Raw genomic sequence first — 18,047 nt, 5'->3', positions numbered from 1 at the left:
GGGACTTGCACGGAAGAAAACTCCTCCAGCACTTCCACGATGTTTGGGTTATTGTACCACTTCCATTCCTCATAATCCTGCAAGCCCTGTCAATGGAAGACATGCCCCTTATCAAACCTTCACTGCAGGTGGAGAGGGTTTCAAATTAAGATTATTGATCTAAAGTCATCACTGTACAGAAAATGATCAAAAAACTAAATTTGGTGGAGTTATGAGACAAAAACAAAACTGCAATACAGTTTGTAAACAAGAGTAATAGCAGACACATTGCATTTACATCTTAGGACTATGCTGACTGCTAGTCAGCACTATGGCAGTGTATGACTCTTCGCACCAAAGTCTAATTTTATTAGGTGTGGATTAGCACGGTAGCATACTGGTTAGCACAACTCTTTACAGTACAGGCGACCTGGCTTCAATTACCAATGCTGCCAGTAAGGAGACTGTACGTTCTCCCTGAAACTGCATGGTTTCCTCTTGGTGCTCTGGTTTCCTCCCAAGGTCCAAAGAGGTACTGGTTGGTAGGTTAATTGATCATTGTAAGTTGTCCCGTGACTAGGCTAGGATTAAATCGAGCCGCCAGAAAGGCCTGTTTCATGCTGATTCTTAATAGATAAATAAATAAATTTTAAAGTGAAGGTAAAGAAATGAGAATGTAATCCAATTCTTCTGATCCAGCACAGCAACTCGGATCAGTACAGATGCATTGATCTAGGTTATTCAAATGAAAGTAAAGAGAAGTCTCATGGCCAATTTTGAACATCATTCACTGACACGTTATGCATGTATCTGCCGATTATAGGTAATCCCTTCAATTTATCTTTCAAAAGATAAATAGATTTTAGTTGCTTAAAAGTTGCGCACAATATTCAGGTTTTCTTGCCGGTGCAGATTTCATAATACTTGCAGGAAGACCAATGATCTATTGGTCATTACTGGGAGTTACCTCTAGATGCATTTTGATTGGCAGGGGCTGGATTTATGTGACGCGACAGATACACCAACTAGCAAAAGGCCCTCTCTCTCAGATTTTACAAAATCAATTTTAATGAATTCAAATTATAAAATTTAAAGGACTTACTTTACTGAGAACTTCAAGCCGCTTCTTCTGAAGGTCATCTTTTGCCAGGAGAGCAAACTGCTGCAGGAGGAGCGGGTTTGGGGGAGTTGTGATATCCAGATAATACTTAAAGACCTCGAAGATGGTGGAAGGTGGAATGCGAGTATCATCACACCAGTTACTAACAACACCTGTGTAGACAAAAGATTTTGTTCCTCCTGTTTCACAAGCCGCAAATGTGAATTTTCCACCCTCACTATGGATCCAGGATATAGAGTGGATAATTCTCTATTCTCAGCTTCATATGTAGAGGGAATCAGTTCAGAATTCCTGGAAGGATCGAGCCCATGGCTGGTGACAAATACAAGGAGCATTGCTGCACTGGTAAACCCAATACCTTTTTCAGCTGTTGCTGCAGAACAGCTGGCTGGAGGCCTCACAGACTAATGGCTGAGCAAGTAATTATGCTCCAAAATTCTGCAGCTCCAGCGTCCTTGCTCCATTGCGATAAGCAAAGACTCTCAATCGGTGAAACATTCGCCCTCCCTCCAGAGGTTTGAAAAGAGTAACTCTCATTACAACTTCATTACAACCCATCTAGATCTGCTCCGAGATCTCAGCATGTGTCAGAGAAAGTGATTTAATGTACTCATGACCTTTTACAGCTGCGCAGTGGAGAACATGCTGCATCACTGTGCGATATGGAAACTGCACTGTGGTGAACAGGAGGGCTCTATAACGAGTAATTACAACAGGTCAAGTGCATTATCAGCACCAAACTACCCACCATCAATGACGTAGATACAGAAAAGTGCCGGGAAAAAAAATGGCCAGCAATATCATGAAGGATCCCACCCACCCTGCTTATGAACAGTTTGTCCCACTCCCATCAGGGCAGAGTCTACCTGGCATTCACACCAGGACCACGAGACACAAAAGCTGTTACTTCCCCCAAGCCATTGGGCTAATCAGCATCTTCACCCCCACCAATCCCCACCACCCATCACCTAGTATCACTTTATGTACGTACAATCAGTCTGTGTATATAACAGTTACTTTGCGTTGTATTTTGTAGGATTGCTTTTATTGTGTTTGTTTGTTGTTGTTTCATTTTGTGCTCTTTATGCCTACTGTATTATTTTATGCTGCATCGGATCTGGAGGATCAATCATTTCATTACTTTTTATACTTGTGCACTGAAGAATGACAATAAGCAAGCTTGAATCTTGCATTTGAAAAATAGCTTGTAGTCACTTGGATTCTGAGCAATCTTTCAGGCCAATGAGATCTTATCTAAGTTTTAATGGAGGCATTTTAAGTGACAGACAAAGAAATGTCCTTGGCCATAGTCCCAGTACCACTTATACCTAGTGCGTATACCACTACAATACAGGCATACACAGGGGTATCAGGCTTATCTCCCATTTCCTCAAGAAAATCTGCAGGAGGCCTGACTTTGGTTCCTACCAGGAGAATCTCCAAATGTACTTAACAAAACTCTGCTCCCCAGAGCATGTACCTGGGTTGGGATGGAAGAGCTGGAATTCTTTTGGTCTAGTGCTCACTTTGATATATCTTGTGAGATCCTGAAATTGCCTGCTGTACTGCTGGGGGTTCTCATGCTTGGTAGAGAGTACTGGAGAAAAATCCTGCCAAACTTGAAGCGACACCATGAGTAGGTCTCCTGTTTCCCATCCCCCCACCCTTTGGACCACAGGAGCTCTCTAACACTAGTAAAATATAACCTACATGGCAGAACCTATTAAAATTATAGGATGGCACAATTGGCATAACTAGATTAGCCAGTGCTTCACTGTTTTAATGACCTGGGTTCAGTCCTGACTTCCAGTGCTGGCTGTGAGTAGTTTGCACATTCTCTCTGTGTCCATCTGGGATTCTCTGGGTGTTCAATTTGCTTCCATGTCCTAATCTCATGTGGCTTTGGTAAGTTAGCTGGTCACTGTAAATTGCCCTGAGGATGTAGCTGAGTGGTAGAATTTGTGGGGAGTGCTGGGAATGTGAAAAGAATAAAATGGAATTAATATAAAATTAATATAAAAGGGTGGTTAATGGTCAGTTCAGATTCATTAGGCTAAAGGGTTTGTTTCTGTGCTGGATAACTCCAATACTCTATTAGGGTGATGAAGAGATGCATACCCTAATGTTGCCCAAAATAATCTTCTAAGTCCAATTGCTCTTACAAGTTCATCTAATTTTGTCTGATATCTTCACAAAGTTTACATCCAGATAAGCAGGAATTGTCCATTAAATCCCTGACGTGTGTTTCAGAAGTACCTAAAGCTGTAGTTTTCTCCTCCAAAAATTCAACCTTTATGACCTGATTTGCAGGAGGTGCATCTTCTAATCGGTCAATCAAGGCATTGACCAGATCCTCATGGTTGCCGGAAAAAACGCCAAGATGGTCACCAGGCTGGTAGTTTAATTCTGCCAGCTTGTCTGTGTGTATCTGTAGTAGTATTGTAGAACGGCTAAACAGAAAGACAGAGTAAAGAGTCAAACATCTGGATTTGAAAAAAAACACAACGTATATTCCTGTTTGCTCTTTATCATCTTTTCCAAAAGATTGTACCTTGACAGGATGCACAACTTCCTCATTACAACTTTGCTCAATACTACAATACTACTCGTCCATTTGTCCTTTCCTGGAGGTTATCCATGTTATGTTAAGTTTCTTTCCATGAATTCATTTGATGAATATGTCAACATTATTCTAAAGCAAGAAAGGCCACTTCAGCCTCTTGTAAATTAATCTATTTTATTTGAAGTAATGCACACAGTGCTTCAGTATTTTCTGCTTCATCTCACTCAACTCTTCCAAACCAAGGGGTATCAAGAGCAAGAGGGGATAGGTTTGAAGTAAGAGGAAGAAGTTTTAAAGGAGATCTGAGGGACAAATTTTTATACCAGAGTGCTGGATATCTTGAAAATGCTGCCAGACTAGGTGACAGAATCAGATAGAGTTAGCATATTTAAGAGGCATTTAGACAGGTTCTTAAATAGATGAGGCATGAGAGGTACAACTCTATTGTGGGCAAATCTAACTAGTATAGGTTGGTATAGATAGGGAGGGCTGCAAACGGTGGAGTGGAGGACTGGCTGAGTGGCTGACTGAGGGATCGGTTTGCTTACAGTTGATGTTTTTCTAGAGGATGGACATTTGGTTCAGGTGCTGGAGGGGGACTTGTCCCATGGATATTTATCCCTGAAAAGCCTTATGAATGGGGGTTAGTTTTGAAAGTTGGCTTGTTAAGGGAAGGTAGTGAGTGGGGAGGTGTGAGTAGGCAGGCTGGTGTGGAGCATGGTGTGCCTTCTGCTACACAGGAGGGAAAATATACCCACCCTAGGACACACAAACTTCTGAGCATAGAGCAAGCTGCACCTTGCTTCAGAACATTGCTGTGATCCGCCCATCATATGCTGAACAGTACATCTTGTGGGCAGTGTATGACAAGTTGCTTATTCTCTGAGAATTTATGCCCCTGTAAGTTCTGCTAAACAGCCACCATTATTTCCAAGGATACAGTGAAAGGTGGGAAGAATTCCCAGTAGTGATTGAGCCCAGGCTAGAACTGGAACACTGCACAGCACATTTCCCACAACGTACAAATCTATTCAACTCTGCTGGGAAGACAGACCTTCCCTTTATCTTGGACAACTGGTGCCTCTCGGCCATGACTTGCACTCTCATCCCACAAAACCGTGGATTCATATTCCACTTCTGGGCCTTAAGCTCTTGATCTAAGAGAGCAAACAGAAAGTTGTGCATGCTGCATAGCTACAGTGCTTGGGAAAATAAGATGGAATAATAAACTAAATTCTCTCTTGGGTAACTGGGAATGGTGTTACAACAGTATTCCAGGAGTAAGGGGGAGGTACTCAGAAACACCCAGTCCAATTTCACCCATTAACCTCACAGCATTAGATGATCTACTCATTAGATCACAGATGATTGTGGAAACATGAATGCAAAAATTAAGTGTAAATGCTGTCTATTGAAACAGTGACTTCCCTGTAACTAATGTACTTTATCTTTATTTAAGGAATACCGAGGATTTAAAAGATCCGCATTAATGCAAACTCTTGTTTCCAGTTTATGAAAGCAATATGATCCCTTACTCTCAGTGAGAATAGCAAGGCAGCAATTACTTAATGCTTTAATTTGAAGGGCTGGGTGCCATGTAATTATTTTTTTCCCTTCTGAAGTCACACCAACGAAGCAAAAGTGCAGTACCTGGATTTAGGACTTTGCAAGTTGCGTCGGGATAATAATCTCGCAGCCGAAACTTTCTTTTTGTGAATGCTATAGAGAGCTTTGCAGGAAGGGGGAAAAAAAATCAAGAGATTAATAACAACAATCAAAAGAATGCTTAAAAGTGTGCAAATTAATTTTATTAACATATACCTTGTGTGAGGTCAGGTGCAGTGGCTTGGTAGGTCAGACGAAACTTTGCCCTCTTCCAGCTGCGATCGTTACTGATTAAGGAGTTGTTGGCTTTTTCGATATTGACGTCATCCCCCACACAGAATACATCACACGCTGCCTGAAAACAGCATAGTTAATATTTTTGTATGTGCATTCATCTGCACTATGAGTTAGTTCACAGAATCTCAAGGAACTTGTATTTTTTGGGAGGATCAGTTACTTTTTGTGTTCAAACCTTCCTCTCTTTCTTCCTTTAAGATGCTCATCAGAGCTGTAATTTAGCTCCTGATCAGATGCCCTAATCTCTTATGTTACCCTCACAAAAGGGGTTAAAGAAGCCATCTTTGTCAAACTGGAAAACACATCCCTGAACAGAGGGGGTGGGGTACAACACCACCTATCAGCTACTTACTACCTCCACAACAGTTCACACCTCCATTCATGCAAAGATAAGACTAATGACAATTTCATTACCTCTATAACTCTGAACAATCCTCGTGTAATTGATATATCTTTAAACAACACAGAGTTCATAAGCTGGAAAACGACCCACTATGGATGAGAACTGAAGAAGCCTTTCAGATGAGTGGCAAAACATCTTGGAGACAACACCACGAGTCCAGTTGCCTTGATTTACAACTGCTTGATATACAATGACCTGGATGACTGAGAAGCTTCATAGACATACCCACACATTTAGTTTCTGCTTAGTTTTGTTCCTAGGAAGCAGTCTGAGGCACCTCACATGACTAAAAGTATACCATTTTCCTTTAGTAAGTCAAGCAACGATATCTCAGGCATAACTTGAGTGCATTGCTGGATAGTTCTCAAATCTACAGCCACAGTATTGTTGCTACCACGTTTCATCTATTAGCCACAGAGATGATGACAAGTAATCTGACAGGCTTTAGGAGGACCACACTGCTGGCCAGGGGGAGATACTGAAAACTACTGAACAAGGACGCACAGTGAAGGAAGGTTCCGTGATTGACACGTTTCAATGTGTTCATCGCCTGATGAGCTATTCAGGGTTAATTAATGGCGGTGCATTGGGATCTGACCACTTGAAGGAGGAATAGTCTGATAATCTGCTAATTCGGGAATCAAATGGCCTTTAAGTTGAGGTAAAACACACAAAATGCTGGTGGAACGCAGCAGGCCAGGCAGCCTCTATAGGAAAGAAGTACAGTCGACGTTTCGGGCCGAAGCCCTTCATCAGGACTAACTGAAAAAGATAGTATGAGATTTGAAAGTGGGAGGGGGAGATCCAAAATGATAGGAGAAGACAGGAGGGGAAGGGATGAAGCTAAGAGCTGGAAAGTTGATTGGCAAAAGGGATACACAACTGGAGAAGGGAGAGGGTCATGGGGCAGGAAGCCTAGGGAGAGAGAAAGGGGGAGGGGAGCACCAGGGAGATGGAGAGCAGGCAAGGAGTGATTTGAGAGGGATAGAGAAACAAGAGAAAAGAAAAAAAGGGGAATAAATAAATAAGGGATGGGGTAAGAAGGGGAGGGGGGCATTAACGGAAGTTAGAAAAATCAATGTTTATGCCATCAGGTTGGAGGCTACCTAGACGGAATATAAGAAGTTGTTCCTTTAACCTGAGTGTGGCTTCATCTTGACAGTAGAGGAGGCCATGGATAGACATATCAGAATGGGAATGGGACATGGAATTAAAATGTATGGCCACTAGGAGATCCTGCTTTCTCTGGCGGACAGAGCAAAAGGTGTTCAGCGAAATGATCTCCCAATATATTGGTGCATCGGGTCTCACCAATATATAGAAGGCCGTGTAATGGTAGGAATTTGAAGGGTTCAAAGAAAAATATACTTGGATAAAAGAGCGGATTCGTGACTAAAAAACCTTGGTTTATGAGTTGTTAAGAGTTCTAGTTTATTGATGGCTATAAATGCACGAAAATGAGCTTTCTGCAGCATCAGCACAATAAACTTAAACTTAACATAAATGTTATAAAACTTACATAACAAATTAAATGGAAATAAACATAACCACTTTAGTGCACGGGCTAGAGGGCGAATGAGCAATTAAGTGTTACCAGAAGACAACAAATGTGCAAGAAGTGTAAGTGAAAACAAGTCCATATATGATTGTGAAGGCCAACAGGATTGGAATTGGTTACAACAATGAAAGCCTTAAGAAGATAGAAACAAGAATCTGAGACTCTAGTAATGACAACCTGGGAACAAATACCATGGGGGGGGGGGGGGGGAGGTGGGGGATCTAAGTTTGGGACTCAAAAGATACAACAGTCCTGTTTTAGTGGGACTGGCCAATTCATTTCACTCAAGTAGTATTTAAGTGCAAACTATGATTCTTGTGATTTCATAGAAGGGATATGGTGGAAGAGTAAAGCAAATTCATAATTATTAGAAGCCTGTGCTGGCAAATGTGCCTAAGTAACTCAAGTGTTAGTAAAAATTAAGTTGTCCTAAATCTTGGTTTTAGAGTCCATTTGTTCAATACTTCAATTGATACCTTACGCAAAGATTCCCAAACTGGGGGTCTACAGACCCTTTGTTTAATGGTATTGGTCCATGGCAAAAAAAAGTTTACCCCTGTTATAGAAATAGTGTCAACCAACATAACAGCATACAAATATCACTCCCTTATCAGAACTTCACAAGGACATGATTGTGAAGTGTATTTTTTCTCCTTTTCACTGTGATCAGCACCTAGCACTTTTCCACTCCCAGGTATGATTATGGCTAAAACTGAAACTTCTGAAGAGATTTAGGTAATCATGAAAATATCCCCCAATCAACCACATGTTTACACTCCATTTCTTCATTCACTGAATCTTTTGTTCAGGCATTTAGCAACCTGCAGGATGGAATAAATAATTTGATTATTTTGCATAACTAGTCCTTATTGTTTATTTCAGGACTGGCCAGTTTTTACACAAGATGTGCTACCCTCTCCTGGTGGCTTCAAGACCAACTGAATCATTTGGACTCCCTTGGTCTCCAGGTAGTCCTATTGTTCTCTCCAACAGTCCTCCTTCCTGCAACTTAAAACATGCTTGTTTTCCTTCTTTTTCTGTTCTACTGAGGGGCATTGACATATTTTCACCCTGTTTCTCTCTCCACATATGCAACCTCACCTGCTGAGAGTCCCAGCATTTACAGCTTTCAGTCTTGTAATTCACACTACCTTCCAGTACTCCTGTTACTTTCATCTGCTCCATCAACTTATTTCACTGTTCCTCCATAGGTTCCTAATGTCCTCCTAATGTGTTGGCAAACCGAGAGATTCTGCAGATGCTGGAAATCTTCAGCAATGCCCACAGAATGCTGAGGAAGGCATCTATGGAGGGGGATAAACAGCTGATGTTTTAGGGTAAGATCTTTCATCAGGACTAGAAAGGAAGGGGGTAGGAGGAAGAACCCAGAATAAAAGATGTGGTGGAGGGGAAGGAGTACAAGCTGGCAGGTGATTGGTGAAACCAGGTGAGGGGGAAGGTAGGTGGGTGGAAGAGGGGGTAGATGTAAAAGAAGCAGGAAGGTGATAGATAGAACAGGTAAAGGGCTGGAGAAGAAGGAATCTGAAAGGAGAGGACAGTATCATTGGAAGAAAGGGAAGGAGGAGGGGCTCCAGAAGGAAGTGATGGGCAGGTGGGAAGAGGGGGAAGAAGAGAACCAAAACAGGGAATGGAAAAAGAAAGGTGGGGAGAAATTCCAGCAGGCCATGGAAGAAAGGAACTGGGAGGAACATCAGAGGAGATGATCAACAGGTGAGGAAAAGAGTAGAGAAGGGAACCAGAATGGAGAAAATGAGGCGTTGCTCCTCCAACATGAGTGTGGCCTCATCATGGCAGTAAAGGAGGTCACATGTCAGAATGGGATTGACAAGTTGAATTGAAATGTTTGGCCACTGGGAAATTCCACCTTTTGGACCTCATATTCCATCTGTGTAGCCTCCAAATTGATGGCATGAACATCGATTTCTCATCTCCCTCTGATGTTCCCCATAGCTCCTTTCTTCTATGGCCTACTGACCTCCCCTATCAAATTCCTTCTTCAGCCCTTTTCCTCTTCCACCTATCACCTTCCAGCTTCTCACTTCATCATCCCCTTCCCCACCCACCCATCTTCCCCCTCTTACCTGCCAGTTTTTTACTTCTACCGTTCCCCCTTTTAGCTTGTACTCCTCCCCCTCCACCCACCTTCTTAATCTGGCTTCTTTCTTTCCAGCCCTGATGAAGAGTCTCAGCCTGAAGCAATGACTGTTCATTCACCTCCATAGATGCTGCCTGACTAGCTGAGTTTCTCCAGAACTTTGTGTGTGTGCCACACACTGGTGATATTTTGACAGAAACATTTGAATTCTTCATAATTAAAAATGAAAGAGATACAGTTTTGGTCCAATGACAAATTACTGCAGATGTTGGAGATCTGAAATAAAAATAGTAAATATGGAAATACTTAGAAGTCCTTCAGCATCTGTGGAAGCAGAAACAGGGTTAAATACTTCAGGTCAATGACCTTTCATCAGAAGTGATCACCTCAGTATAGGAAGGATGTAGAGACTTTGGAAAGGATGCTGCCTGGATTACAGAGCATGTATTACAAGCAGAGGTTGGACAAATTTGGATTGTTTTCTCTGGAGTGATGGGTGCTGAGGAAGACCCAGTAGAAGTTTACAAGACTATGCGAGGCATAGATAGAGTAGACACCCATTATCTTTTAACAGAAGTCATGCACTTAAGTTGAGAGGGGTAAGATCAAAGGAAACAATCAGGGCGTTTTTTTGCACTGAAAATGGATGCCTGGAATGTCTTACCAGGGTTGCAGTGAGGCAAGTATGGTTGAGGTATTTAAGGTAGGCACGAGAATGTGCAGAAAATGGAGGGATATGGACATTGTGTTGGCAGCAAGGATTAGCTTAGTTAGGCATAAAATTAACAGTTTAATTAGTTTGAAATTCTGATCCAAAGGGCCTGTATTTGTGATATATTGTTCTATGTTTGATAGGTAAATTTAATTTTGGCTGATGCTGTAAAAGAAGTCATTTCAATTTAGCTGGGAATTATACATTTTAGGTTAGTCAATATACAATTATAATAATTATATAATAATTATACAATATAATAATATTATATAATAATATATAATAATTATACAATTATTAGGTTAGTCAATTTTGCACAACATTTTTTTTCTTTTTTCTGTTTTTTTTATATCATATATTACAAAATATCTAGATTTACCATGTTCATACATATACTGTATGGTTCATGTTTTGGTAAACTCATTTATACTGTAACCATTACTTATGTATTTTTTCATGTGTAATGGGAATTTGTATGTTTGTAATCCCTTTATTAATATATCATTTGTATTTTGTACATAGTATTAATAATAATAAAAAGATTGAGAAAGAAAGAAAGAATTATACATTTTCCCCATATTTTCACTTACTTTGAAATCTGATATTTCGACTGAATTAATACTATACATCTCATTCACAATTAGGTTCAGTGAATGAGGTGTTGCAACCACAGCTTTAGCTTTAAAGAATAATTAGTTATGTGGTAATGATAATAACCTTGAAGACTCTCTTAGCCCATGTCCTGAATGACTCCTCTTGTCCACAGAGTTCATCCCCCTCACCCATCCTCATAATTCGCTCTCCTCCAAGTTCTTCAAGTAAGGTGTCAACAGCTCGAGCAAAAGCACAGAAATGGGGGTAAACTCGAGAGCCGAGACCAAAGACAGAAAATCTGCAAAACAGTACATTTGAACTTAGTGTTTCATATAGGAACATCCTCGTTTATCTTCCTTCTGCAATTGAGTGATAAAAGATACTAAACAATAACCTTTGTAACAAGCTTGAGAATCTTTGATAAATACATTCCCAGTGCAACATGCACAAAGGCAGGCAGCATCTATGGAGGAAAATAGACAGTCGATGACTTGGGTAGGACAGATGGAGGATCAGCCAGAAATGTCAACTATCCATTCACCTCTATAGATGATACCTGATCTGCTGAGTTCTTCCAACATTTTGTGTATCTTGCTCTGGATTTCCGGCAATTGCAGAATCTCTTGGCCCTAAAATACATTCCCAATAGTTCTTACAAATTAGGCTGACAAGCTATTTGACATTAACTCCATAATTAACACTATGGAATTAACTTTCCATTGTTCCATTTCGATTGCATGGATTAAGGGTCTTTAAGTCAATTGTTGGACATTGTATTTTAGCATATTTTAGAAGAATGAGGGGGGATCTCATTGAAACCTATCGAATATTGAAAGTGGATGTGGAAAGGATGTTTCCTATACCGGGGAGTCTCAATGCAGAGGGGACACCTTCCGAATCTGGAATTCATTGCCACAGACAGCTGTGGAGACCAAGACATTGGGAATATTTAAAGTGGAGTTGACAGGTTCTTGATTAGTAAAGGTGTCAAAGGTTAGAAGAAGAAGGCAGGAGAAGAGGTTGAGGGATAATATATTCATCAAGATAGAATGAATATGGTAAATTCAATACATTCAGCAGTAATCATCTATGCTTTTGCTAGTAGCAGCTCAGCTCCAGTGGCTGGGTTTGTGTCACTATTTAAGATGACCTTCTGTAGTACTGGAATGAATTAGCTTATTTTACTGGAATCATTCCCAAATATAATGTGAATTGAAGCTGAGCAAAGAAATCCCTCTGCCCCTCAGTTCTAAATGAGCACCTTCCAACCCCCATTGTGAAGCTTCGGCTCCTAGTTCTAGATTACTAATGTTAATGCAATCTCTCAGCACCTAACTTGTAAAGACCCCTTGGTATGTGTATCAAGTAGATCACCTCTCTCTTTCTCTTCTGAAGTCCAGTCTGCTCTATCTTTCCTCATATCAACCATGTCATGCCAAGAAGCAACTTGAAATAATCTACAATGCTACTTTAGAAATATTATTGAGAAAGTACATACCTAACATTGGCCAATTGGCCAGTACTCTCAAAGTTGTCTCTGCTTTCTGCTTCATCACTTGAAGATTTCCGAGCATCTGACACTGAGGATACACTGTTGAAACGAACTTTATAACTCCTGGAGAGAGGGGAGACACAATAGACATAGAGACAAAGAGAATCACCACAGAGAAACGGATCCTTTAACCCTTCTACTCTATGCAAAACTATTATTCAACCTTGTCCCATTAACCCTCACCTGGACTAGAGCTCTATCTACCCATCCCATCCATGCAGACAGGGTGGCATTGCACTGTTGGTAAAAAATGAAATCAAATCATTAGAAAGAGCTGACATAGGGTCGGATGGTGTTCAATCATTGTGGATAGAGATAAGGAACTGCAAGGGTAAAAAGACCAAGACCTGCAAGGGGAGTTGTATACAGACCCCCAAAGCAGTAAGGATATGGTCTCCAATTGAAATGGAAAATATAAAATGCATGCCAAAAAGACAATTTTACGATAGTCACAGGGAACTTCAATATGCAGATAGACAGGAAAAATCATGTTGGTGCTGGATTACAGGAGGGAGAATTTCGAGAGTGCTTACGAGATGGCTTTTTAAAGGAGCTTATGATTGAGTCCACTGAGGGATCAGCTATTCTGGAATGGGTGCAATTAAAAAGAATTGATTAGAGTGCTTCAGGTAAAATAACCCTGAGGGGAAAGTGAATATAATATGGTTGAATTCACCCTGAAATTTGGGAAGAAGCTGAAGTCATCTGTATCAGTATCACAGTGGAGTAAAGAGAATTACAGAGGCATGAGAGAGAAGTTAACCAGAATTGATTGGAAAAGAACACTGGCAGGGATGATGGCAGAGCAGCAATGACTGGAATTTGTGGAAGCAATTTGGAAGGCACAGGGTGTATACAGGCCAAAGGAGAAGAAGTATTCTAAAGGCAAGATGACACAACTGTGGCTAACAAGAGAAGTCAAAGCCGACATAAAAGACAAAGAGAGGGCATAGAATAGAGCAAACATTAGTGGGAAGTTAGAGGATTGGGAAGCTTTTAAAACCCAACAGAAGACAACTAAAAACAGTTATTATGAAGGTAAAGATACAATATGAAAGCAAGCTAGTCAATAACATTAAATAGGATACCAAAAGTTTCTTCAGATACATAAAGTGTAAAAAAGAAGTGAGTGGATATCAGAATACTGTACTGGAAAATGGAGGGGTGGTAATGGGGGACAAAAAATGGTGAACAAACTTAATAAGTATTTTACATCAGTCTTCACTGTGGAAGAAACTAGCAATTTGGTAGAATTTCTAGGTGTCAGGGATCATGAGGTGTGTGAAGTTACCATTACTAGAGAGAAGGTTATTGGGAAACTGAAAGGTCTGAAGGTAGATAAGTCACCTGAACCAGATGGTCTACACCCCAGAGTTCTGAAAGAGGTCATTGAAGAGATTGTAGAGGCATTAGTAATGATCTTTCTAGAATCACTCAATTCTGGAATGGTCCCAGAAGACTGGAAAATTGCAAATGCCACTTCACTCTTCAAGAAGGGAGATAGTTAGAAGAGATGAGACTACAGGCCAGTTAGTCTAACCTCAGTGGCTGGGAAGATATTGGAGTCGATTATGAAGGTTGAGGCCTCTGGGTATTTGGAGGCACGTGATAAAATAGGCTGTAGTCAGAATGGTTTCCTCAAGGAATATCTAGCCTGACAAGTCTGTTGGAAATCTTTGAAAAAGTAACAAGCAGGATAGCAAGCAGGATAGACAAAGGATAATTGGTTGATGTTGTGTACTTGAACTTTTAGGTCTTTGAAAAGGAGCCACACATGAGACTGCTTAACAAGCAATGAGCCCATGGCATTAAAGATTCTAGCATAGATAAAGCAGTGGCTGATTGGCAGGAGGCAGAGAATGGGAATAAATGGAGCCTTTTCTGGTTAGCTGCTGGTGACTAGTGGTGTTCCACAGGGTCTGTGTTGGGATTGATCATCTTTATGTTATATGTCAATGATTTGGATGATGGAATTAATTGCTTTGTTGCAAAGTTTGCAGATGATATGAAGGTAAGTGGAGGGGCAGGTAGTTTTGAGGAAGTAGAGAGGCCACAGAAGGTCTTGGCAGATTAGGAGAATGGCAGATGGAATAGTATTGGTAAGTGTATGGTCATGCACTTTGGTCAAAGAAATGAAAGGGGCACGGACTAGAAGGGCCGAGATGGCCTGTTTCTGTGCTGTAACTGTTATATGGGTGACTATTTTCAAAATAGAGAGAAAATACCAAAAAAAAAACTGAGGTGCAAAGAGACTTGGGAGTCTTTGTGTAGGAGACCCTAAAGTTCATTTGTAGATTGAGTCTGTGGTGAGGAAGGCAAATACAATGTTAGTATTCATTTCAAGAGGGCTGGAATATAAAAGTAACAATGTAATGTTGAAACTTTATAAAGCACTGCTGAGGCCTCATTTTGGAGTATTGTGAGCAGTTTTGGGCCCTTTATCTTAGAAAGGACGTGCTGAAACTGGAGAGGGTTCAAGGAAGCTTTACAAAAATGATTCCAGAATTGAATGGCCTGTCATATGAAGAGTGGTTTGATTATTCTGGGCCTGCATTCACTAGAATTCAGAAGAATGAGGGGTGACCTAATTAAAACTTATTGAACTGTGGAAGGCCCTGACTGAGTGGATGTGGAGAAGGTGGTTTCGATGGTGGGAGAGGATAGAGCCTCAGGATAGAGGGACGTCCTCTTAGAACAGAGATGAGAAGGGATTTCTTTAGCTAGAGAGTGATGAATCTGTTGCCACGGGCAGCTGTAGAGGCCAAATCTTTCTGTATATTTAAGGCCAGAGGTTGATAGGTTCTTTATTGGTCAGTGCATGAAGGGATACAGTGAGAAGGCAGGAGATTGTGGCTGAGAGGAAGATTGGATCAGCCATGATGAAATGTCCTAATTCTCCTCCTATATACTATGGTCTTATAAACGTTGAAATCAAACCTGCATTCATCCCTTCCGTCGGCAGCTTTTTCCACAGTCATATCACCCTCTGAGAGAAGAAGATCCGCTTCAGACTTCCCTTAAAATTTCTCCTTTCACCTTTAACCTAAGACCTCTAGTTCTAGTCTCTCTCAACTTCAGAGGAAACACCCTGCTTGCATTTACCCTATTTAGGCCCCTCAAAATCTTATATATCTCTATCAAATCTTTCCTCATTCTCCTATGCTTGGGGGAATAAAGTCTTAACCTATCCAACCTTTCCCTAAAACTCATATCCTCAAGTCCTGGCAACATCCTTATAAATTTTCAATCTCTTTGATATCCTTCCTGTAGGTTGGTGACCAGATATGCACACAATACTCCAAATAAGGCTCTCCAATGTCTTATAAATCTTCAGCATAACATCTTTAATGTTAAAGGAACTGACTCACTAATGCCACAGTACTGTAGTTACGTTTTCAGTTCACAGGCAATAAGTTGCCTCGGGTACTTTACAATTTAAAAACAGAATTAGCAGTAATGGTGTTTCAATCTCACTCACTGTCCTTCTGCTGATTTTGAGTTAGAGTGTCTCATTTCCATCAGTGCAGAACCAAATTTCTAGAAGAAATAAGATGGAAGAGTTAATTTATATCAGGAATAAACATTTGGCATACCAGAATTTTTTTTCTCTGGATACAATGCATGAAGTTAGTTGCTCTATCTTGTCACCTACAGTCCACAATTCTTCAGAAGAGAACCGTCTACAGTTTCTCAAATTTACAAAACGAACTAAGCTGTTTCTTGAAGCTCATTACCAGGTGCTCTGCGTGCTCTTTTTATATTTGAGAATCTTTAGTAAAGGAGAAAAGGAAGAATTCTTCAAACTGTAATGTCCTGCTCTGCCCCCTCTTAATCTTAGATTAATAATTGAGATTACGCCTCATTTTTTTAAAAAACTCCAGTGAATACAGGTCAAACTTGTTTAGCTGCCTCTGATAGGACACCCATGGAATTAGCCAGATTAATCTCTTTTGGAATGCTTTCAATGTCAGTATGTTCTGTTTTACATCTGTAGCATTCTAGATATGGCTACCGCAAATACCCTGTGAAAGTGCAAGAAAACGGATTAGGAATGAAGTATCTATTTCCTTTGCTAGATGACAACTCGTAAGACTTTGCCTAAGGAGAGAGCAGTGGGATACTACTTGTCGATGCCTGTGTGTGAGCAGCCCTGCAAGAAGCTATGTCAAAAACAAATGGCTCAGGGTGTCCAGATACAATTGCTTCACTGGCCTGGTGATTTCCAGGTGAACCGCTCTTTTATTTGTTCACTTTTCAGGACCTAGCCTTTCTTGGCAAAGCCAGCATTTGTTGCACAAATATAATTGTGATGAACAGAATAGCTTGCTGGCCATTTTGTGAGTCAACCACGTGGGGTTGGGGCTAGAGGTACCTATAGACCACATCACGTAAGGATGGATGCGTAAGGACCCTCTACTGAAGCACATCAGTGGATCAATGTGGCTTTACAACAATCTAGTGTTTTTTCAACAGTTTTATTAGTACTTGTTATTTCCAAATTCCAGACGATTAATCTGAATTTAAATTCTCAGTTGTTATGGTGGGTATTGAATCCACATATTTTCATTACCAGTCTAGGCTGCTGGATTACGAGCAATTTAATCTAACCTCTGGAGCACCTCCTGATCCAGGATAACTGTGTCAGGCATATAGTGCCAAAGATCTGATCTCTTCTCTCACATAGGAAAATTAAAATGAAACCTTTTTAAAAAAAAATTAAGGCTGGATAAGGCACGTCTTGGCATTAAAACTCCTAGTGAATTTTGCAGAGCTTTTGCCGTTGAAGGTATGAGGTTTTTTTGTGCCTTGGAGGTATATATATATGTGTGTGTGTGTGTGTGTGTGTGTGTGTGTGTGTGTGTGTGTGTGTGTGTGTGTGTGTGTGTGTGTGTGTGTGTGTGTGTGTGTATTATATATATATATGGAAAAGTGTTACTGCAGGAGTGATGTCCATCTCCAAAAGTAAACCTAGAACAACTATACAAGGTAATGATGTCCATCCATATCATTCATATTAAAGCAGTTGCCATTATCAAAGGGTTCCTGAGATCAAGTCATTTAACCCAAGCATATGACCATTGTGCTGGGGATGGAGGGGTGTGGGCGAGAAGATTCAGATGGGGTTCATTACTCCAACATCTCAGATGCCAAAAACATTCTTCCAGATTCATCCAAAATGGTACAGAACAAAGCTGTATTAATTTTGAAAGTGTCACTTTCAACAAAGTAAGGCATTGGCTGTAAAGCTACTTAGAAGTAGAAAAAGAAACCAAAACAAACACCTTCTTTCTTTCTTTTGTCTTTGCAAACATGTAATTTAAACCTATTTAACTGACTGGCCATCTAACACTGAGAATATGTGAACCATCTACTCAACACAGTGTACAACAGTGTTCAGGTTAAGCTCTGATAGCCTCTGACAGAATTCTAAAGTATACTGTTATATACTGTATTATATAGTATGCCGTAGGTGAACTGTTAGCATCACAGCCTGGTATGGATGCTCCAATGTGCAGGATCAAAAGAAGTTACAGAGAGCTGTTGACTC

The 18,047-nt window shown here is 40.6% G+C and overlaps 1 protein-coding gene across 1 annotated transcript in view; it reads right to left on the bottom strand.

Moving 5' to 3' along the window:
* Positions 1-18,047, bottom strand: part of nos1 (nitric oxide synthase 1 (neuronal)) — a 94,856-nt gene that overhangs the window by 15,792 nt on the left and 61,017 nt on the right. The window contains exons 15-22 of the mRNA XM_059986940.1: positions 15,978-16,036; positions 12,446-12,562; positions 11,071-11,245; positions 5,484-5,622; positions 5,313-5,391; positions 3,356-3,549; positions 1,082-1,251; positions 1-86 (exon numbers count right to left, since the gene is read on the bottom strand). The exon at positions 1-86 is cut by the window's left edge and continues 125 nt beyond it. Coding sequence (XP_059842923.1) covers positions 1-86; positions 1,082-1,251; positions 3,356-3,549; positions 5,313-5,391; positions 5,484-5,622; positions 11,071-11,245; positions 12,446-12,562; positions 15,978-16,036 — 1,019 coding nt within the window. The remainder of the gene's footprint in view (positions 87-1,081; positions 1,252-3,355; positions 3,550-5,312; positions 5,392-5,483; positions 5,623-11,070; positions 11,246-12,445; positions 12,563-15,977; positions 16,037-18,047) is intronic.

This window comes from Hypanus sabinus, chromosome 13 (genome assembly GCF_030144855.1).
Source record: "Hypanus sabinus isolate sHypSab1 chromosome 13, sHypSab1.hap1, whole genome shotgun sequence".
In the NCBI taxonomy this organism is placed as follows: Eukaryota; Metazoa; Chordata; class Chondrichthyes; order Myliobatiformes; family Dasyatidae; genus Hypanus; species Hypanus sabinus.
The sequence above is the reverse complement of the archived record's forward strand: the minus strand, read 5'-3'. Positions and strand labels throughout refer to the sequence as shown.